Source organism: Diabrotica undecimpunctata, chromosome 2 (assembly GCF_040954645.1).
Source record: "Diabrotica undecimpunctata isolate CICGRU chromosome 2, icDiaUnde3, whole genome shotgun sequence".
Taxonomy (NCBI): Eukaryota; Metazoa; Arthropoda; class Insecta; order Coleoptera; family Chrysomelidae; genus Diabrotica; species Diabrotica undecimpunctata.
The window spans coordinates 137,056,897-137,081,693 of record NC_092804.1 but is presented as its reverse complement, the minus strand read 5'-3'; the positions used below and the strand labels follow the sequence as shown (position 1 = coordinate 137,081,693).

Here is a 24,797-nt window from a genome sequence, read left to right as displayed (position 1 = left end):
GTTCATCCTTCTCAGAACCTCTTTGTTTGTGACGTGTTCTGTCCATGATATTTTCAGAATTCTTCTGTACACCCAAGGCTCAAATGATTCCAGTTTTTTCATTGATGTAGCATTCAAGGTCCAAGATTCCATTCCATAAAATAAGGTCGAAAAAACATAGCACCTCGCCAACCTAACTCTTAGTTCCAGTTTTAAATCCCTGGTACATAGAACTCTTCTCATTTTGTTGAAATTTGCTCTAGCCTTTTCTATTCTTATTTTTATCTCCTGTAGGAGCTCCCTAAGAGCCAATGTAGAACAATAAACTCGCAACTTTCTTTGGGAGCCAATTGTTGGGCCTCGTTTAGTTCAGTCTCTCAGATGAGAGAACGTCTTATCTTAGAAGTAAATGTGAAAATGAGTTTGGCTAGGACAATAAATATAAAAATTGAAAATTTTAATATTAAATTAAAATCAAACAAAACATATCTTTAGCTATAAAATTTTTTTAAATGATACTTACGATTTCTCATGTTGTCGTCAAGTAGTTAAACAGTATTACCGAATGTATTTGTTGGTTGGTAGTTCCAGTTGTTCATACTGGTATTAAACTTCTGTGATATGTTGTGTTCCCATAGCAGCGGCCACCAACTGCAGCATTTTATTTCCAATGGTCGAATTGAGCCAAATTGACAAAAACTAGAAAAATTAACCTTGTGTTAGCAACATTATATGTTTTAAAATATTTCCTTGCCATATAAAAATTGAAAATAATTATAATATTAAACAACAAATATCAAATTGGCAATGATAAAATGAATATAATAATTATTAGATGAATTAGTTAAATTATATTATAAAATACGGAGGAGAAAGTATAACCCTAGTGATGACAAAACTTATACAAAAACTAATATTGCATTGCAAGATACCAGACGCATGGAGAAACAACATAATGATACCAATGTTCAAGAAAGGAAATACAGAAGACCCCAACAATTATAGAGGTCTAAATCTACTGAACACCGCACTTAAGCTTACCACAAAAGTCCAAACCAACAAAATCAATAAACTAACAACTTTATCAGATGAACAACAAGGATTCAGATCCGGAAGATCCTGCGTAGACGCCGTATTTGTACTAAGACAAATCACAGAAAAGGCCATCTAGTACAATAAACCAGCAAATCTATGTTTTATAGACCTGGCAAAAGCTTTAGATCGCATCCAAGTCAAAGACGTCTTACACCTACTGTATAAAATAAACGTACCAAGCAATATTATACAAACAATCGAAAGCATCTACTTACATAATCGAATACAGACAAAGATAAATGGAAGACTAACACAGTGTATACCAGTACAAAGCGGAGTCAGACAGGGTGACTCGTTAAGCTCACTTCTCTTTAATATAATACTGGATGAAATAATACAAGCAGTACATAATCATCATGGTTACAGAATGGGGAATAAAGAAATCCAAATAATCGTTTGGCGTTCACTAATGGGCGTGCCTGAGGAATGTAGAGGGGAGAATAAGAGAAAATATGATTGTTATCTTTATCTCTATTCACTGAAAATATGATTATATAACTGTGTTAAATACCCTGTTAAATTTTACTATACCGACCATAAACTTTTACCTCCATCCTATATATATATATATATATATATATATATATATATATATATATATATATATATATATATATATATAGATATATATATGAATATATATATATGTAATAGCATAACTTTGTGAACGATATAGTTTCCGCAAAAAATAAAATACTGAATTATAATTTATGGTATTTTAATATATTCAAATGTCTTACATCTTTTATTAGAAATTAGTACCATGTTTATAACCGGTAAATAGACATTACATAGAAAAGAGAAGGAACAACCATGTTTGGATATTAAATCATAAGACCTCCATGACTTCCGCTGTAAAATAAACACGGAGTGTGTTTAATACCTGAGCTGCAAGCAAATGCTGTAAGATTGCGAAAATAGAAGCACTTAGATGGAATTAGTAAGTAGTTGAATTGTTTTCACAAGCACACTATTTAAGCTTATTCCAAAGTTGAAAGTGGTTGAAAGTTTGTAGTGTTTGTGTTATTTTTCCATTGTATATCAACAAAAGTTTGTGAAACACATAATATATGTATTGTAGTTTTTGTCAAAATTTTGTTTAATATGGTTTCATGTGCTACATGCATATATTTTAATTGAAAGAAATTACACTGTGGCCTCTATTTTTTAATGTTTATTCGAAAGAAATTATGAAAATAACATGTATGTTACGGTTAAAACGCCTATATCGAATAATACTAGAATTACCCGGATAGAATTAGAATTATGCAATCATAGTGGATAAAGCTACATATGCGCATGTGAATGTTTCTTGGTATTCTGGATTTATTCGTTTCATACTATATTATCCCAGAATTTAATGTTCTTCTCTTTAGGGTTAGTAACAGATCACCTGCACTCCGCTTCGAAAAATTCAAATTGACTTTTATTTTCCCATTTTTATTTTCAGTACAATATACAGTAACAATATACATAATTCATAATTAGCTGTCTACAAAATTTGCCAGAGTGCCGAGGCACAATAGTCCAATAAAAATCTTAATAGCTTATGTTTTGTTTATTCAAACCGTGAAGAATAAGTATGCGGTTATTCCTATGAAGTTTGCTAACGAACCAACGAAGACTTGAGAGTTTGAGCAAAAATTTACTGACAAATTAAATGCAGCAATTAACGCAATCAATTTGATTTGATACGTTTATTTAATTTTGTAAAGAATTTGAATGTATCCTTCTGCTACCTCTGTCTCCAGCCTCCATGTCTTTATTGTATTACTAGTGTATTGTATATTATTATCGTAATATCTGCATCTCTATTAACCCATGGAGTCGCAGAAATAAGGCGGAAACAGTATTTCCTTGTGGATTTTCTAGATTCAGAATTGTGACAGTTTGTCTATTCATATTGTTAATCCCAATATTCTTTTATGAAAAATCCCCTGTGATTTTAGACAATATTGGTTTTCTTCTAGTTTTAGGATTGGCAATGGCAATGATTAGGATTGTCGATCCCAAATCTTTATGGGATCATCATATTTACATTCAGTTTATATGAATCAATATTGAAAACATTTTTTTTGTTGCAGAGCGATGAAAGCGTGATCACTAGCGTAACACTCTTCTTTCTACCATGTACCTCCGCTCATCACTGGTCGCCTTGCTGCTAGCAACGGCGACATTCTTATTACCCTCTACAATCGCTGACAACGAAGAAGACTTCGCTTTCGATGTCACTGAAGACTTGGAGATTGAGTCTGAGGGAGATAAGCTAGTTAAATGGAACGAGAAGGATTTGGTAGCCTATGTTGGAAGGACTTTCCATTTGGTTGTACCGAAAGAGAGCTTTAAAGGCGTGGTCAAAAGTTTTGAGGTGAGTACAGTTTATTTTACTGCTGGATATGTTCTTGGGTCGTAAAAGCCGCACTGCCGTAAAGTCAAATACAGAGTGTTTCAAAAAAAGGTAACACCGTCTCTATGATAGGTAAAAAACTAAAAAATAATTGGAGTTTACTTAGTAAAAAATTTTTGTAACGCAATTCGTTTTCAAGATAAAGGGCGTTGAAGAAAAAAAATGTTACACATTGTTTACGATTTTGCCGAAACTAGTGGCAACATTGTAATGCAATTTTATACGAATATGTTTTTTAAGCTGGTACATCCCATGAATATGTTTTTATATCTTAGTCTCATAAAGGGCGCTAATTACAAGGTTCGTACCGAGTTAACATAACTTTTCAACATAACTTGATTCAACATAACTTTTTTAGAGGTAGAATTATTAATCAAAGTTCCAAGTGGACTTAAACATCATACAATTTTATACAGCTTCTCATGCTGTATAATATAAAATAGTATCCAATATATTTTCTATTTGGAAAAAAGTTGCACGTGGTATTGCAATTACTGTTTTTACATTTGTATCATGATAATCTCTAGTTCTTGTAATCATTTTTTTCTTAAATAAGATCCAGAGACGAAGCCAGTCGCCTAGTATGTCGCCTTTTCCCATATTATGATAGTTTATTCGTGAATATCAATCGTGAGTCCACTCATCGAGAAAAACGTTGTATTGTCTAAACCAAGAAACAATTGGATTTTTTAAAATTAAAACAAAATCTTTATAATACCTAAGAGAAATATAACACAAAATGGAAGTATTGGGAATTGCAGCAACTGTAGATGAAAGAAAACACTTTTCACTTCATCCACGCTTTCGGAAACTATATTAAATTGGTACCATCATCAGGGTAGACTGTAATAAAACATGATGGTAGTTATATGTTGAGAGGATCTTATGACATTATTGTACTTACAATAAGACGCGATTACATACCGTATAAATATAAGAGTATCAGAGTCAATATGATAATTTCAATGTCTATCGAAAGGCGAAGGAAATAGTTGGAAAGTTCCGAAAACGAAACAGTGGAAAAATAACAGATGATGAAGGCAATCTTGACATAACCAAAGAAGATTAAATGAAAGTATGGTAAGAATACTTAAAGAAACTTTTCCACGACCTTTCCAATACAAGAGCCCACCATTGAAGAAAATTCAGATCCCGAAATCCTACGAAAAGAAATAACGGCAGCCGACAGGCAAATGAAGGATGGAAAGGCACCGGGACTTAATGAAATTGCAGAATAGCTGAAGCTGTTAGATACAGAACAAATAAGAATAATAAGTGAAATATTTAATGAAATATACAACGCAGGAAAAATACCAGTAGAGTGGCTCAAATCAGAGTTCGTACCATTGCCCAAAAAACCAGGAGCAAAAGTTTGTGAAGACTATAGGACCATAAGTCTAATGAGCCATCTGCTGAAGCTGTTTTTAAAAGTTACCCACAAAAGAATTTACTGGAAATTTTGAGGAACAATTGCGCCCAATCAGTTTGGATTTGTGAATGCCTTTGGTACGAGGGAAGCTTTATTTAGCGTGCAGGTATTGTTTCAGAAATGTAGAAATGTCAGCAGATGACCTGTACTCGGAGTACATTTTTAAAGAGGCTCTAAAAGATATTGATGAAAGCATCTCAATAAATGGAGTCAAGCTTAATAACCTGCGGTATACAAATGGTACAATAGAATAGAAAACAGTACAACATATGGACTGGATATAAACACCAGCAAAACCTAGCTACTGATCATCAGCGAGGAAAACATAACTGGAGCAAATCTGTATATGAACCAAATGAGAATTGAACGTGTCTCACAGTACAACTAATTGGGAACTATAATCAATGAATCGTGGGACAACACCCAAGAGATTAAATGTCGCATCGAAGAGGCAAAAAGTGCATTTTTTACTAAGAGCTAGCTAGCTCTGTGTTCAAGAGCCATGACTTCATCCTAGAAACAAAAATAAGCCTCTTTAAAATCAAAATCCTCCTATCAAAACCTTAGGCTTTTGAGCTATGGTTATACAGAAGGATCGTGAAGATATCATGGACAGACAAAGTCACCAATGAAGAAGTACTACGGAGGATGAACACAACCGCAGAGTTGGTCAACATCGTCGTGAAGTCCGTAAGCTGCAGTACTTGGAACATATAATGAGAAATCAAGGAAGATATGAGCTACTCAGATTAAGAGCATGCTATAGAAAGACCTCAACACAGCTATTCCGTATAGCAACCAACAGTCATCATAGCCAGAATGATCGCCAACGTTCGGAACGGACCGGTACCCTAAGAATGGACGTACGGCCATTAAAATTTCGTAAAATTTAGTAAAATATTACACTATAATTCTAAGTTAAAAATTATTTAAAATCACTAGACATTAACACACGATGACCCATAGGACACATCGTCGTTAATGGACTCTAGCAAGACAAAGCACATTTAAGGAATGAACTTTATTAACGAGAAAGACTACTGTCATTGCCAGTGGTCTTTTACTACTAAGTATTAAAGCACCAAAGTGCAAATTAAGAAATTTATTTTAGTGTCATAAGTCATGGAATTTTTTATTAATTTTTGTATCTTGTGTTATTATATGCTCTGAAAAAATATCATGACTGATCGATGAAGGACTCCGTACTATATGGAGGAAAACAAAGACTAAGCTTGAGTGAAAGCCTATATAATTGCCCTACTGTCTTCGACACCCTTTGGTTATTGTTAAACTGTTAGTGAGAAAGTTTCCAGTTGTTACCCATGAATATTATTCTGCATTCTAAGTCTACGAATGTTTCTCTATTTGTCTCTTCTATTATTTGTGTTAAGCAGAATACATTATTTGTACAGGTGCGGCCAGCTATAAATCCATCATTATCATTCTGGCTTTGCGTGGGTCCTAGTCTCGTCAAGAATTTTTCTCCATTCATCCCTATCCTAGAGGAAGATCCAGAACCTTGAGTCTTCCTCTTCTTAATATATTTTACGATATCTGGTTCCTGGTATGTTCTACAACGTTCGAAATTGTGCCGTCTTCTGCACACTCCATAGTCATTTACCGCTCCATAGATTCGCCTTAGTACTTTTCTTTCGAAACATCATAACATGTTTTCATTACTTTTTTGTTAGAATCCAGGTGTCTGAACCATAAATCCACCGGAGCAAATAATGGAAATGAGTCGTTAAATTAAAAATTTTACGTAGATGTTTTTGGTTAAACTCAAAGAAGCTTCAATGACTTCAGTAGTGAGTATTCTCTCTTCTGGTAGTGATAACAGCTTGCAACCAATAACGCATGTTTTGGATCAGATTTTAGATCATATTCCGAATCACATTCCGATTGTTTCATTCCTGCACCAATATATCTCGAATCTATCTAGAACTTCCGGAAGCTGGTACAAGTCTCTACCAATATCATCTCAAACACGTTCAATGCAATTTAAATTTGTACTGCGTACGGAATTAATAGTGCCAATCGTGCATCATTATGCAAAATATTGGTATGTCTCCAAAAATAACCATGAATGGTAAAACCTAGTCTTCTAGAATCTTTGCCAGGTATGTGCGGCCAATGTCCCATTCTCGGTGAAGAATAACTCAGTGCAAGCTTCGAAAGATATGCTCTCCCATACCATAACTGATTCTTCACCAAATTGAAATTTCCCGGAAATATACGCTTGAGCATTCCTCTCGGCTGGTCGTCGCCACACTCTTATGCGTATATTTGAGTCCGTAAGACAGAATCACGATTTAAACTCCAAGATGTAACTGTCCAAAACAATTGTTCTCTAAAAACGTAGGGCCAGTAATTCTAGTTCAAGAAGATATGACAGCAGCATGAAGTCGCCTCTTAACTGTCACTTACTTACTTATGTTCATATTTCTCACTTCTTGCAGATGATTTCAAAGAGAAACTGGACAACAGAACCAAGACTTCCTGTTAGTAGACCAATATGTTGATACCGCCACCATACTCATTGTACACCAACGTTTCGCGCTGACGGCGGCCACCTTTGAAAGCTGCGACAATTATTGCTGCAATAATAGAATGTATCCTTATTGCATGCACTAAAAATGAAAACATTACAACATCATTTTGGAATCCACACATAAAATTACAGAAACAAGAACTATTCTGATAACGGTTTTTAGGAGTTTGGGGAGAGGCTCTTTTTTGTCAAATGCTTATCGAATCAACAACTAAGTTTTCTCAGCAATCTTTCTCTCAAACTATGTTACAAAATACAAAAAAAACATAAAATTTCCAAAATAACTTCTAATTTCAGGGTGATCCTAGTTTGATACTCGGCCGAGTTTTAGAAAATGTCATCTTTTCACGTAGTGGGAAACTGACGTAGGTTCCAAGTCTTGCTATCTTTAAGTTTGACTGGTCTTATGAACAAATGTTGGGACAGAAAATGGTGATGTAATGCAAAGCGAAACTTTTGTGATATTAAGTAGATGAAAACTATTGTGATATTTATATTTTATGGCTGTGTGTCGTTTACCCGTCAACAATAATTATAGGACGTTCACTCTCTTTGTTTTTCTATTATACCCTTCCCAGTTGTCTTTAATTTTGGATGTAATTAACTAATGTACGGATATTGTCAGAACAAGATTAGTATAAATATTTTATGACGATTCCAGCATTTCGGGTTGAGAGACATATACGATCGCCCTTGAACCCTTTTATCTTCATTTTAGGCGATGTCTATAAAATTTTAATGGCAATATTGCGAATACATATTGAAATCGTAAATATTTTATAAAATTTTAATTTATAGTGTCAAAGCTATGGGAATCATAAATGGTTATTTTCAAATTTAATTTTACGAGGACAGTTTTGTAAATTATTTCTAAAAAGTAAATCTAAAAATATTTTAGAATGTTTGAATGTAGCAAATACAAAGCAATTTTTCGCTAGTCCTTATACTACAATGCTGGCATATGGGTCTGAAACTAATTATTTTTAAAACATATGCAAACCATCTATTCACCTTCAAACTAAACATCTTAAGAAGCATACTTGGTGCATCCTAGTAAAAGGCATCTGGAGAAGGCAATATCACTTTGAGATTTATAAGGAACACATAGCACATGAGAGGTATGTAATATTTATTGTTTTTAAAAATAAGTATTCTCTCTATAAGGAATATAAACACATAGTACATGAGAAGAATGTAATATTCATTCTTCTTAAAAATAATTAGACTCAGATGGAAATGACAATTGAAGAGCCATTGAAAACTTATCTCCCAAACGAACCCTATTATGAATGTGGGAAATGGGATTATGCGTAGATCAAGACTGAGAGGAAAGGATAGTGCAGAAGAGAACTTAAGGAAGATTGACTCAGCAAATTGGCAACGGTTGGCAATGTACAGAAACGACTGGCGAAATAGATTGGGGAAGGTCCAAATTTTACTAGAATTTATCAGATCAAAAGAGAGAATTCCAACAACCAATACAATAATTTTCCAACAAAGGCTACTTGCCACTGGGGCACCAACAATTGAAAGTGATTTAAACGGAAACTGGGAAAAGATTAAGATCATTTGCATCTAGTGTAAATGAAATTAGAAAATCAATAATAATCAAAATGAAACACTGGTTGACGGAAAGAACGACTGACCTAATAAATCTTTCAAGACAGCAAAGGCCCACAAAAACAATATCTGCCGCAAATATAAAAATCATAGACAAAAAAGTATAAAAAGCATACAAGAAATACAAAAATGGGCATATTAAACGAGTATGCGAAGAACTAACAACGTGAACTTTTTATTATTTTTATTAGAATTTATTTTTCTTTATTATTAAATATTTTTAAAAAAAATTAACCATTTGTCTAAAGAATTCAAACAGCAATCACACAAGGCAGATAAATAATCTGATACGTAGTTATATACTAATGAAACCGAAATTGTTTGTTTGTCTTGCTTATTTTTATTTAACATATGGCTGAGAACACTTAATGAAGTATTACAAACGAATATCGAAGACTAGCATTTCTGATTGATACAGGCCATTTGGTGTACTTCCTGTGGTGAGTCCCTCTCTCATTGTCTTCTCCAGGCATTGAAGAGGCTGAAATATTCGTGACGTAAGGAACAATCTCTGGAGCGCAGTCTATTCATTTCGATATTAACTTCTTTGTATTTTCGGCGGTGGGATGTAACTCAAGAAGCCAATAGTTTTGTGTTGGTCTAATTGTACCTGAGATCATTCGCATTGTCTGGTTTAATTGGGTGTCAACAATCTTCGTCTGCTTGCTGTTGAGCCATACCGGGGAATCATATTCAGATGCCGAGTATAAAAGTCCGAGAGTGGATGATCTGAGTACGGAGGTTGAGGATCCCCATGTTGTGCCACATAGCTTTTGGATTATATTCAAAGTTCTATCAAGAGTTACTCCAAGATATTTGGGCGTTAAGTTATGAGTCAGTGGTCTGTTTTCAAAGTAAACGGAGAGTTTTTGTTGGCTAAGCATTATTTATATGAAACCAGCACACTTTGGTTTTCGTTGCACTAGGCCCCAGTCTCCATTTGTGGAAGTATTCTCCCATAATGACAAGGTCATCTGTCGGTATTGGTTCTGTAACATCCATTAACAGGTAAGTGATGTATAAATTAAACAGTAAGAGTGCCAAAATCGATCCTTACTACGGTTTATTGCTGAGCTTCATTCGGACACTTTTAAAATTGCCTATTGTTACTTGAAAGTGTATGTGGGTGAACATATCAATGAGTTATTTTTGACACTAAGTGGCACTGAGTAGTTTGTAGATTAATCCTTGTATCCAGACGGTATACTATGCAGCTGATAAGTCAATGATTGCAACGGATACTTTAGCTTTCGTTGAAAACCTGCTTTGATACGTGTTGTTAGGGATAGGATCTGATCTGTGCAACCAAGGTTAGGTCTGAATCCACCTCCCGCAATGGGTATAAATTCAAATATGTTTCTACTAATTCTGTTGTAGATTACGCATTTCAACAGTTTATAGACAGAGCTCAGCAGTGCAATCGATCGGTAGTTTTGAGACTAATCATTTATCTTTCCCGATTTTAATATGGCTACATTGGAGGCTTTTTTAAGTGAGTGGGAATTTTCTAATGATTTTAAGATATCAGTGTTTATATACTTAGCACATTTGCGTGAAGTAGTGAATTAAAAAATCTGTATGGATTTTATCGGAGCCGTATGCCTTTCCAGACTTGATTTCTCATAGTGCTGAGTTGATTTCTTGTCTTGCTTATTTTTATGTTGTTGTTACTTCTTGGACCGTGGACTGACCGAGTCACAAATGAGGAGGTCCTCAGAAGAATGAATAAGAACCGAGATTTACTGACCACCATATGCTCTCCTTCAAGCCATCCTGCAAGGAAAAATATTTGGAAAACGAGGTCCAGGAAGAAGAAGAACATATTGGTTAAAGAACCTTAGAATCTGGTTCAATACAACATATGTGCAGCTTTTCCGCGCTGCTGCAGATAAGATAAAGATTGCCATGATGATTGCCAACATTCGTAACGGATGGGCACATCAAGAAGAAGAAGTTACTTCTTGATCTGTTGATCAGTATCGTTCCTGTTATTCTTCTTAGGTATTTAATCAAGTCTGCAGATATTTTCATATTGACTCCTTAGTATTTATATTGAAATGATGTAGCATTCTCTGCAAGTTGTCATTATTCTTCGCTATCAGGACACAGTCAACTGCATACCATATTATTTATTATTTTTGTTTCCTTATTTCCCATTTGATATCCTATTTTCATTTTTATTTGTTTTATCGCCTTATCAAATATAAACAGACGGACCAGTACTTAATTTTAAATTTGCTGTAATAGATATGTTTTTTTCAAGTAAGCTTTTCACAATACCTTTTCTAAATACAAAACTGCAGTACGATCGTCCACAATGACACTTATGCTATGTTTAAATAGTGGATAATAGTTATAAATTATCACCAAAAGTGACGCAAAAATATGTGTGACACTTGACTTATGTTAGACTTCATTTGAAATTATAACATCGTTGCTTGAAAAACTTCGTAACTATTCCATAAAGTCGGTTACTTCATACACATTATACAAACATTGGTAACATGAATGTGGATGTCCACATGTGAACATGATGAAGACTGTCACAAATAATGAGGGTAAATAGTATAGTCTAAAAAAGATACGGAAGTTTCAACACCAAGAAATCGAGAAGAGTATTGCAAAAAGAAGAAAAACCGTTGGGGCGCTTCACAAACTATTTAAAGCAAAAAACATCTCGAAGGAGGCGAAATTGAGACTATACTGAACAGCGATCCAACCCACAGTCCTTTATGGCAGTTAAAACTCGGTTATGAACAAAAATTAGCAAAATATGCTTAATATCTGGTAGAGGAGTGTTAAGGAAAATTTTCAGGCGACTTAGAAATGTACAAGAGGAGGCGAACAAATGTAGAGATCAGTGAGCTGTATGGGAACCTAGAAATTAGCAAGATTGTTATATCTAAAAGGTTTAGATGGTTGGGCCAGTGATAAGAATGCAAGATATTCCAAGGACCTCTGCTGCGAGAGGAAGGGAAGAAAAGGAAAGGACGACCATGAAAAGAGACTTGAAGTGTGTAAGGAAGATCTAGAAATAATGGAGATAAGAAACTGGAAAACTACGGCCATGGACAGAGTTAAATGGAAAAAAGCAGTGTTGAATAATTTCATGTCAAGGGGCACTACGGCCCGTTGAGCAGAGTGTATACAGTGTGTCCGTAAAGTATGGAATAAATTCAATATTTCCTAAATGAAAAGCCTTTTTAAAAAAATCTAAAACACGTCGATTTTTAAATTTAATGTTCTACATTTTACAATAAAATTTCATTATACAAGGTGATACAAGTGATGATGTCATCGTTTTTTTTTAATGTAACACCCTGTATTTTAGGACATTTTTAGATCGATAAAAATGAGCTGATTTCAAAAAAGTATAATACTCGGGTCTAATGGATATAATTTGAAAGATATGCGCTTAGAAAATAAAGTATTTATTATCAATTGCAAAAAAGTAGCCTACTTCTAGTTTTTGGTAAACTGTACTTATTTTTAGTAACATTCAATAACAATTAAGTAGTACAATAATTGTATTAATTCGTGAATGTTCTGTATTATTGCTTAGAATTAATTTTAAGTTGAAATTAATTTGAGTGTAAAGCAAAGAATTGAAATACTCATGATGATTGGGTATGGAGACAAATCGCGAACTCAGATGGAAGTGTGTAATTTATTTAACGATAAATATCCAAAAATACCCATCACGCAGTCAACAGTAAGTAAGATCGAAAAGAAATTTCGAGAAACTGGTACAGCTGAAAAAGCACGCAAATCAGGTCGTCCCTCTGTAAATTATGTTATAACATTAAGGCGGGGTCCCACCAGTCGCGCTGCGCTGCGCGGCGCTGTTTGTTTTGGTACATTTGTGCGCGGAGCGAGCTTGAGCGACTAGTGGGAACGACAAGTAGCGCTGCGCCGTGCAAGTTCAAACAAGAACGAACATTATCCGTTGGTTGTCGGTAAAGTAGTGTAGATCAAAGAAAAGTGCGCGTTTAGTTGGAACGGTGTTTGTGATTGAAGACCATTTTTACAGATTATTCTGTTTCTTTACTATCTTCGCGATGAGTTTTGAGTGGAATCATGAAGAAGTTGAAAAACTTATTTAGGCATACAGATACAAACCGGAATTGTGGAATCCGAAAGGCAATAATTATCATATAAAAAGTAAGAAATATGATGCATAGGTATTTATTGCAGACAATATCGGTTGTTCCGTCGCTAAAGCTAAAACAAAGATGACGTCTTTGTTGTCTTCATATAGAAGAGAAAAGGTGAAAATGAAAAAGTCAATGGGCACAGGCAAAGCTAATTTTACATTTTAATTTCAGTAGACATTGATAAATGCTTTGTTTCATCTCTTTCTTATTACTGGTTCAATCATTGTTAACAGGTACTCGAAATCGTGTAACGACATACGACAAAAATTTTGAAACTGTCCTGCAACTAAATCACTTAAAAGATTATTTCCATTATAAACTTGTCTACTTTTAAATACTGGTGTAACCCAATAACGACGTTTCCTCCGGGTCTTTCGTTTTTCTTGTAAAAAATGGTTAATTACTATAACAGCAGCACTTGCTATTGCTAATTTTGTTTTCATCGTGCGTGCGTAAATAAAAACTGGAACTTATTTGCTCCTCTAGAATCACATGCGCAAAGTTGCGCCGCTCTGTGTAGTTCTGCTCCGCGCTGCTCGAAGCAGAGCAACGCAGCGCAGAATAGCGCGACTGGTGGGACCCCGCCTTTAGATGTTCTACTTGCTTTTGAAGAAGATGCGCATACCTCTGTTCGTAAGGTTAGTAGTGATCTCGATGTTTGCAAAACAACGGTACACAAAGTACGTAAAAGTAAGTAAAGTAAGTAAAATTCACAGTTGTACAGGAATTAAACGAGGATGATCCAGATAAAAGAATAGAATTTTGCGAAATAATGATGGATAACAGCCACCGAAACCCTCTCTTGGTTCAAAATATTATTATTTCTGATGAGGCTACATTCAAATTAAATGGCGAGGAATCATACACAATAACCCGCAAAAGGTAAACGTATGGACTGGCATTGTAAGAAATAAAATCATTGGACCCTACTATTTCGAAGGTAATTTAAACGGGCCAGCATACCTTCAGTTTTTAAGTAGGTATCTCGTACCTACTTTAGTTAAGTTATTCACCGAGGTCGCCAGATCTCAATCCTTTGGATTATTTTATGTGGGGTCATTTAAAGAATGTTGTTTATAAAACGAAACCTGCAAATATTGAAGACTTAAAAACAAGAATTCGTAAAGAAATAAACAATATTTCTCAAGAAAGCATAAACAAGGTTCTACAAGAATTTGTACAACGTTTGGGTTACTGTCAAATACAACAAGGGCTACAATTGGAACATTTAAGATTAACTCATGTATTAATTACTGGATGACTTTCAAGTTATTTATTATAATTTATTTATAATTTATTAATATTATAAATCAATAAAAATTAATTTTCTAAGCGCATATCTTTTAAATTATATCCGTTAGACCCCGAGTATTATACTTTTTTGTAATTAGCTCATTTTATCGATCTAAAAATGTCCTAAAATACAGGGTGATACACTAAAAAAAAGAGCCGATGACGTCATCACTGTAATGTGTATCACCTTGTATAATGAAATTTTATTGTAAAATGTAGAACATTTTACAATAAAGATTTTGTAGATGTTTCTTTTGTGTTCTAGATTTTTTTAAAAAGGCTTTTCATTTAGAAAATATCGAATTTATTCTCCTTACGTTACGGACACATCGTATATATATATATATATATATATATATATATATATATATATATATATATATATATCTTATCATAAATTTAAGGTTATTACTATTAATAATAAAATTTTTACGTTTTTCGTTCAAAATTAAAAATTATAGTCTGTAAATTGTACCGGAACGTGTAACAGAACGTAAAGAAATATAAAAGAAGAACCACTTCGCCCTGAACTATAAAAAGTAAGTAGCTGAAGCTATACCACATCGCTTCAGATCTGCATATACACATATCTTTCCTTCAAGAGAAATGTAATTTTTATGCCAAATTTTAAACATTCTCCGTAACTTGAATAATACATTTATTTTTCTTTCGCCTGTCTTATATGTTAGAATTTATACACTTCTGAAGTGGCGGTTTTGCAGAGAACATATCAAATCCAGTGTTGGAAAACGGTTATTGCCACCATTACTGTTGGAAACTATTGATGCTTCCTATTTGCGGCTAGTATGGAACATGGAACTGTGAAATTTCCTAAAAGGAAATTGAAAGGCTACGTTGTACGTTTTCAAGTTAGCGAGAGTTTGCCGGCGTGTCTGGACGATTATGTCTATAGCTCTTTATACTCAACTGTTGACGCGAATTTAAATATATGCAGTGGAAATAAAATTTGGGAAGCAAAACGTTTTTATTTAAATAGCTTAATTTGTAACTAGGGTTTTTTTACGACTAATATGTTTTTAAATATTTCTTAAACAATAGACTAATTTTCTAATTCTATATACCTACGTAATTATTAAAAACAAGAATATAAAAAAGTTCATATTTACTTACCAGAGTGTAATATCCATGTTTGACAATCTGAAGGATTTTTATCGGAAATCTAAACATTCTCAATCCATGAGTTTTATATGGTGATAAACCACATTTGTAATAAGAACAAAATATTTCCAGCCATATGTAAAAAACCATTTATTTATTACGGAAGTAACATTATTTTAATTTTTTTTTTTCAAATTGATGTGTCTCGGCTGCAAAGACCATTGACACAAACAATATTGTGTACAATAATAATTACAATAAGCACATGTAGCTAATTGCTATAGTTAATCTATAAGCTTAGAACCTATGACTAAATAATACAACAGTTTTATCACTAAGTTATAAGTTAAAGGTAAAGTACATGGAAAACGAGGGGTCATATTCTGTTGAACAACTAAATGTCTTTCAAGAAAAAAAACTCGGTTTCTGTTAAGTTGTAATTAGGTGGAATATATATGTGGTAAAGGAGGTAAAGGACACTATGTCCATTTTTATCGAAATTTAGATTATTGCACTTTTGAATATAACTTTTCCGGCTCTACACATAGGTAAACCATACTATGCCCAGAGACAATTTTACGGCAAGTTACCGACTTTTTAACAAACACCAAGTCCACTTCCAGTCAGAGGTAAACAACACCATGTGGACTTGGTGTTGTTTACCTCTACTATATGTGTGCACCGTCATTTACCATCCGGACATAGTGGTATGTACCCTTGTACACTTCCCGTCATATAAAAATGGTACACTTTTTTTTCCTAATGTACCAGTGTTCAGACCAGAGATATATAAGAGAGCCTCTCTTACATATCTCTGGTTCAGACTGGAGACAATGGTTCGTGAAACAATTCATTGTTGCCATCACAGATAACGGAATTGCACTAAATCTAAATAAAAAAATAACGTTTAAAAATGTGTTTAGATAAATATTATTTTTATTATTAACAACATAAAACGGTATCTAATAAATTTAATAACCAGAGAGACGGTTGAGTTAATGTCCAAAATGTTTGAAGAATTTTTTAATAATGGAAATATGACAAAATACTATTATTTCAGCAGTTTCGAATTATAATACATATATTTAAATTCTACACTTGTTCACTGTAAAAGTTATTCATTTTGTATTAATTTCAAATTAAATTTTTTTCAGTGTGTTTTATTTATTCTAGTATGCCACAACTCAATACAGTTTTGTGCTACACTTTACGAATGACAGCTCTCGATTTGAAATTAAACATAATAATTTAAAGTCATGTCTAAATTTTTTATTTTTTAACATTATTTTTGAATTAAAATATTTTCATAAATTATAATAAAACACGATCCAAGTCCTTCTTTTAGCTGGTTTGATATAATATATTCGTTATAAGAAAGAAGTGGACAAAAATGATCATTTGTTTGGAGATGAAAATTCGGATATTGATAAAATCTATGGAGCAATTAGTGGAGCAATAAAAAAAATCTTCTTCAGGACGACTTATACCTAAGCAGTGATGCAGGCAATTTCAATGAACATAATGAAGTTATTTTAGAAGAAGAGAAAAGTGTTAAAAGAAAGGTACAAAATAGCTAAGTGCAAACAAAAAGGTAAAAAACGTGTAGTAAATGAACAAAATTGGGCCTGTAATGTTCGCAAACGAAAAATAGCTGGTGGGAAAGAGTATCTCAGTAAAAGAGGAAAAGACATGCCTGCAAAAATGTTAAAGAGTCCTTGCATGTGTTGCATGAAATGCTCTGAAAGATTGCCAGAATACGAAAGACAAAAAATTTTTAACTCATACTGGACTGAAACAAACGTTTCAGATCTTAAAAAGCAATTTATCTTCTCATGTGTCGACACCCAACCTACTCTTCGATCAAGAAAAAAAGATCTAAATTTTACCAAATCTAAAAATAATACACTACACTACCATTTTACAGTGAACAATCAGCTATTGAAGGTGTGCAAGGTTATGTTTTTTAACACACTTTGTATATCTAATTTAGTAGTAGTAAATATGTTGAAAAAAATTGAGCCAGGAGGTTTAAAAAAAGCTGATCAAAGAGGTAGACACACGCCAACCAATAAAACTCCTACCGAAACCATAAATAGTATACATCAACATATTAAATCATTCCCAAAATACGAGAGTCGTTATTCCAGAGAAAGGAGTAAGAGAGATTATCTGGGCACAGAACTTACAATAGAAAAGATGTATCAACTGTACATTGATGAATGCAATGAAAGACATGTAGATCCAAAGCTCAGAGCAAAAAAGTGGTTGTACGCAGATATTTTTAATAAAGACTTCAAGTTGTCGTTTAAACCGCCCGAGACATTTGCGATACATGCAATACATTCACCGCTCAATTAAAAAATAATCTTACTGCAGATGAACTAATCAGTGTACAGGCTGATCATGATGCTAACCTAATTGAATCTAAAACTCGGTATAACTTAAAACAATTGGACTTTATAATAGCTAAAGAGTCACCAAAATACAAAGTACTATCTGGTGATTTGCAAAAATGTTTGCCTTCACCACTAACAAACAATTGTATTAGTTTCTACAAAAGGAAGCTTTGGACATTAAATTTTACATTACATGATGCCAGTGATTCTTCTGTACAATGTATAATGTGGGACGAATCGAAAAGGCCCGAGGTGCAAATAAAATTGCCTCGTCAATTTTGAAATGGGCTGACAATACAATTCCAGGAAGTCAAGTAGAGGACATCACTCTTTGGACCGATAACTTATGGACAAAATAAAAATATAAGTATTATAATATGCTATTTTTGGATACTGCAAATGAAGACGATCACTCAAAAGTTTTTACTGAAAGGGCACACACATATGGAAGCAGACACTGTTCATGCTTTAATCAAAAGAAAAAGGAAGAAACTATCCAATTTGGCCATTTTAACACCATGGGACTGGCGACAACTAGTTAGGAAAACATCAGGTAAATACACAGTGCACAATATGGAACTTGCAGATTTCAAAAACTTCAAAACGCTGTTCGATAAGAAATTGTCATTTAATCCTCCTTTTATAAGTAGAAAAAAAATGTTAATAAAGACCCTGTTCTACTGTCAACATGTGTTTTCCTACAAGTCCAACAAAAACACATTGGAAAGTTCTTTTATAAGACCGACTTCAATAATCAAAATATGTATGAAGTGGACTTCATAAGGTATCGAAGACAGCAAGTAACGTTTCCAGTCCAATTAAATCAAGTCTCAGTAATCCCATTACCAATCACAAAACAAAAGTACAATGACTTAATTGCACTACTGCCTTTTGTTCCGTTAGTTTGTCATGCGTTTTATCAAAATTTAACACATAGCGATGTAGCCACAAACGATTACCCACAAGAAGATGAAGATGATATGGAGCATCTTTAACAATTTTGAAACTTATCATCTATAATTTTACTTAATTATTATAACATTATAATATTTACCTCTAATAAAATAATAGTATAGGCTGTTTAATGTGTTTGTATTGTTTATTTCGTAAAGACCTTAACATGCAATGCCACATTATTTAAAAAAGTTGTTAGAGGTAAACAACACTATGTCCAACTACACATTTTTAAAAAAATTTTAAATAATGAACGGTAAACCTCAGGTATATAACACTTCATGGAATGAAAGACGATTATACACACCACAATAATAATATATTAATCTTGGTTAAATATAAGAACCATTTTAGTATTTACTGATTACAAATTTAAAAAATTTTAAAACTGCTCTCCTGAAAAAGTAAGAAAATGGACATAGTGTCCTTTACCTCCGAGGTACCGATATATATATATATATATATATATATATATATATATATATATATATATATATATATATATATATATATATATATATATATATATATATATATATATATATATATATATATATATATATATATATATATATATATATATATATATATATATATATATATATATATATATATACTGCGTATGGTTATTTGGTCGGGACACCAGACAGTTATTGCTATGGCCTCTAAATTGGTAGTTAGGATATACTGTATAAAAAATAAATCATTAGACACGAAGATATATGTTCCTCCACTTGTTCTTGTATACGTAGTCCGAAGGAAATGGTAACCTCCAAAATTTTTAAGATCATATCTATGAGTTTTCTTGAAATTGGTTTCTTGAAGGCAGATGACATCTGCTTTTGTATTATTGATTAATTGTTGTAAGCATTCTAAGCGAGGGTAGAACTAACGTGAAAGTAAAATATACCTATTTAATATTGAGAACGTTGAGAGGTTAGACAAGAGTTGGTTAGATAATATTCATTATTATTCGTAGATTGCGATGTTGGGCTTCCAATTTCTGAATTGTCTATACTAAGTTGCTGTTTAGTTTTCTTAGAAACTCTTGTAAATCTATTTTTGATTTTTCTATCTTCCAGTGAAGGGTATATTCTAAACATGTCGTCGAGTAGTGATTGAACATTTTGAGTGAACTGCTGTGCTTCTTGAAGAGGGTTATTACTGCCGAATGAGTTTTCCAGAAAGGCAAGAAAATTTTCAACCGGTAAAGAGCATAAGTTTGGATTTTCTTGATAAAGATTATTAATTGTGAGAACAGAGGAGGCGGTTAATTTAGATTGATCGGGTGCGACTTTCTTGGATTTTTTAGTTTTATGCTTTTTATGCACTTTTGCATCGGGTAAAGGCATTTTTATGTCTTTGATGTTTAAGTTAGTAGATGTGTTTTTTTCTTGGGAGGTAGAATCGCTGAAGTCAGAACGAGTTTCTTTTCTGACCAGTGGTAGGAGAAAGAAATTCATTGTTTGAAGCAATAGAAGTGGTGGATATATCGACAGTTTTTATCTGTTTACTGGAAACCGTATTTTGTGTTGTGTTTGGTGGTGCCATATTGTTTGGTATTGGGGTAGCAGGAATGGGGTAAGCTGGAGACGTTTTTTCATTTGGGAGAGGATTGCTAGGGAGATTTTGACAGTTATTTGCTATATGTCCATGTTTTTTGCATAGAAAACATGCCATTTTGTCGGTGGAGGGAAATATTCTGTACGAATTATTGTCGAATGGAATTATTAATGAAGTTTCAATTTCGAGGCTATCTGTGATTGGAGTAACGTATACCTGTCTTCTGAAGCTCTTAATATACGTAAATTCATCACCGGAGATTCCAGCTTTGATATGAGAAATGAGATTTGAGAAATGGGAGTGCAATCAGACATAATCGACTATATAGAGGAGAAGAGACTATCCTGGTACGGCCACGTCAGAAGAGCGGACAGGGGACGCTGGATAAACAAAATCACAGAATGGAGCCCGATTGGAAGAAGAAAGAGAGGAAGACCCCGAAGGTCATTCAGAGATGAAATCGACGAGGCTATGGAGAAAAGAACCCTGCGAGATGGAGACTGGAATGACAGGGAAAATTGGAGAAAACGGTTGAGTGAAGGAAGACAGTGAAAACTGTGGAAATCCTTAGTAGTAGTAGTAGTATATATGATACTGGTGAAGCAAGTTGAAGACCTAGATCTTGAAGGTGTTTTTCTATAATTTCATGAGGTATTCATAGACAGACGTTGGAGATTATTAGTCTTTTGGCTGGGGTAATCAGTCTTATTAAGGGTAGTTCTACAGAGTTGATGGTAATCATAGAATATTCTGTTAAAATATGTTCGACAAGTTCAGGATTTGTTAAGTAGATGCATATCCGATTATTGGAACTTCTCTTGAGGCGAAGCATATGTTTTTGGGGCTAACATTGTTACCTATGGCTTTGACGTAGTCGAGTAGTAATAAGTTTGGTTCAGCATGTATTAATGTGGCTTGATCTTTTTTGGGATATTTCGGTTTGGGTTTTGACATAGTAGCAGTTGCATATGAATTTGGATTATTACTGATGATGTTGTTTTCAGACATGGTGTTGCTAACTGTAGGAGAACATTGATTTAAGTTGTTACTCATGTAGTCAAAAGTAACTATTTTTGGTTTTCTTGTAATAAAGTTTCGACTGATAAGCAGCAATTGTAGCGCATATCTGTATTATTGATTGCCTGGCTAATACTTCGCCGAACCAGTCCTTGATGGGACTGGCTTATGTCAAATGTGACAAAAAATGTCAACACGTTTTTCAATGGTATCAGCTCTTTCGATAGGGATCTAAGGAGGAATAACACCGAGATGCAAGCCATCATCTATTGTCGTACTGCTCATCAATTGGTCGAGCCGTTACACCAGTATATTCCTGTGTAAGTACCAGATTGATTTAGAATTTTAAACTACTACGTAACCTTTTTTGTAGTCTGGCCAGGTTCTGAACCATTGTCCGCTAGATCATTCAGAGTGAAGTGGATGTGATTCGCTTGGGCCGTTTGGCTATCTGACCGACAGAAGTGATTGTAACTTACATTTTATTATGTTGCATTCTGATGGTAAAACCATCCTTGTTAAGTTTCTCCTAGAAGCTAATATGTTTTTCACATCATGTTTACCAAAGTCTGTAGCTAAATTGATTAACTCTGGGGCAAATTTTAAAAAATGTTAGTTGAGTAGAAAAGTTTATACAAAATTTAATAAAAATTATATTTTGTTATATTCAGTGGATGGAGATCTTTGCAATAAAAATTGAATTGCTGCTTTATATCACTTTCTTTCTTGAAGTTGGCAACGATTTAGGTGCAAATTTCTCCAAGGTAGGTTTTGCTTTTAACGAGAAGATATTAAAGAGAATATTTATGTCCTAAAGGACTTGCAGTTTTTGAAAACATCGCAGTGTACACCGTACAAAATTTTGAAGAACTACTTCATAGTCTAGTAATTCCAATTACACCAGATTTTTTGTCAAGTATTTTTCAGTGTCCTCTTTCATTCTGACAACGCGATAATAAAGCACAATATGCAAACCGTCAAAAGTTCAGACCTCAAATATCCGTAATACTGCAGTTAGTGATAATACCGAGATTTATCCCTTAACGTAAACCGCCGCAACTGATGCAATGGGCGGAAGATCGTCCAATTGCCAATTGTTGTGCGTCATGCTCATACTCCATCGCTAATATTCACGCTAGGTCACGTTCATTCCCGAAAAGGTTACTTACGCTTACGACAGGTCATGTCGTGATCTCTGCTGAATCCCGTTATTTCACGTAACGCGTTCAACACTAAAATTCCCCCATTCATCATTCCCCCCCCCCCCTTTTTTCGAGAGATTGATTTAATCATCTTTGCTGAAGATCTCATATACTTTCTTCTTGTGAATACCTTTCTCTAGACATTTTATTTCTTTAAATTTATTCTTCTAAAAATGGACTGAGTTATATAATACGCAACTATTTTAAGTCCTTCTTCTTCTCATGGCGCCGTCTCCTTTCGAAGGTTGGCGATCCAAATGGCAATTGTAGTTTTGGAAACTGCTGCGCGAAACATTTCTGCGCATGAGCGGTCGAGCCATCTCCTTAGGTCTTTCAGCCACGAGTTCTGGCGTCTTCCTACTGATCTTTTGCCCTGTACTTTTCCTTCCAGCATAACTTAAAGTAATTCATATCTTTCGCCTCTCAACACATAACCCAAGTATTGCAGTCCACATCTCTCTAATAATTTAATAAAATTAAAGAGAACGTGTCAACTTAGCTGTTGTAATGTTTTGATCACAAAAGTAATGTTAATAATCACAAAAGTACTCCTAATATAATATCTTAAAAACGAGTTAAAATAAAGAATAGCAATATTTTCTGTTCAGTCACAAATTAAATCTTTACGTACTATACCTTATAATTATTAGGTTATTTCCAATAAAAATTAGACCAGTTACGAAATAGTGTGACAAGAGCTCCAGTTATATTTGTGTAAGTATCTAGGTACAAAGGCACCAGTTACGAGGTACAAGGCAATGGCCCTTTTAATGAATTGTTGTTGATGGCCCTTTTAATGAATTGTTGTTTTATTTGTGAGTTTATAAATTGGGGTTGAACTCTGGTAAGTGTCTTGTGAGTTTAACAGAATATTTACCTCAATAAAGAACGTTAAATCGGTTTGAAGTTACGTCGAGTGGAGTCTTATTTAGCTACCAATAATTTACTTCACGTCTTCGAATTATTTCACATCATCGATCGAGAACTTCAGACATGCTGCATTCGCATTTATATTAAAATTATATTATATTTAATTTATACATTTTGTTTAAAATTTGTATTTTTTAATCTCTTTTGTTTTAGGTGAAACGACACACAGGAAAAGGTTTGCCATCGTGGCTTCTCTTCGATAAAAAAGGAGGCGTTTTCTGGGGCGTACCGCTGAACCAAGATGTAGGAGTCCTCCATCTTACAATAAAGGCTATTGGAGATAAAGCTAACTCCGAAGAAATAACAATCAAAGTTGCAGAAACAACTGAAGAAGCCGCAGGAGTAGAAAAATGTAAACCGAACGAGGAGAATACGGTTTTAACGTTATTGCTAGACAAAAATATCAGAGCTATTAAGCCAAAGCAAAGAGTGATCGCTATTAACAATATTGCCCAGTTTTTCGGATTGCCGCATGTAAGTAATTTTAATCAGTATACAAGTAATTTAAAAAGGTTTTGGCTAAATATCCAAATATAAGATTCTTTGTATGTTATTGGATAATAATTTTATATATACCTGTGTAAGAAAAAAAAAAGATTTTTTTTGTGATTTACACTAAAACTTGATGTCTTTAATTTGAGCATTTTGTCTTATTTATTAATTACCACATTTTTATATTCTTATAAAACACCTTTTTCTATGTAATTTTTATTTTTCTGTATGCTGAGATCTTAAAAACTCTGACGATTTGCTTTTTGTTTCCTTTATGTAAAAGCTTTTATTTACTAGTAATTTCTTGTTATTGTATTTTAAAACCAGTCTAATGTTGCTATCATTTGATAATCAACAAGATAATAGTTTTTCTTTTAATTAATGACCATTTCCCAACAGTTCAGTATGTGAGTACATTACATATTTAATTTAGTTCTGTTACTTCTTTAGTTCTATTATAGATCATCATTGAATATTCGCTTGTGCACTGCTAAGCATAGATCTCCCTCCAAATTTTCATCTGTTTCGATCTTGTGCCTCTTGTATCCAATTACTATGGCAACGTTTTAGATCGTTCGTCCAACGTGTTGGTGAAC

General features: G+C 33.6%; 1 protein-coding gene across 4 annotated transcripts in view; it reads left to right on the top strand.

The window, feature by feature from the left end:
* The window catches only part of LOC140434935 (uncharacterized), an 810,654-nt gene that overhangs the window by 742,121 nt on the left and 43,736 nt on the right, over nt 1-24,797 (top strand). For all 4 annotated transcript variants that reach the window (XM_072523577.1, XM_072523574.1, XM_072523576.1 and 1 more), the window contains 2 exons: nt 3,159-3,442; nt 23,863-24,183. In XM_072523577.1, coding sequence (XP_072379678.1) covers nt 3,203-3,442; nt 23,863-24,183 — 561 coding nt within the window. In that variant the 5' untranslated portion in view covers nt 3,159-3,202. The remainder of the gene's footprint in view (nt 1-3,158; nt 3,443-23,862; nt 24,184-24,797) is intronic.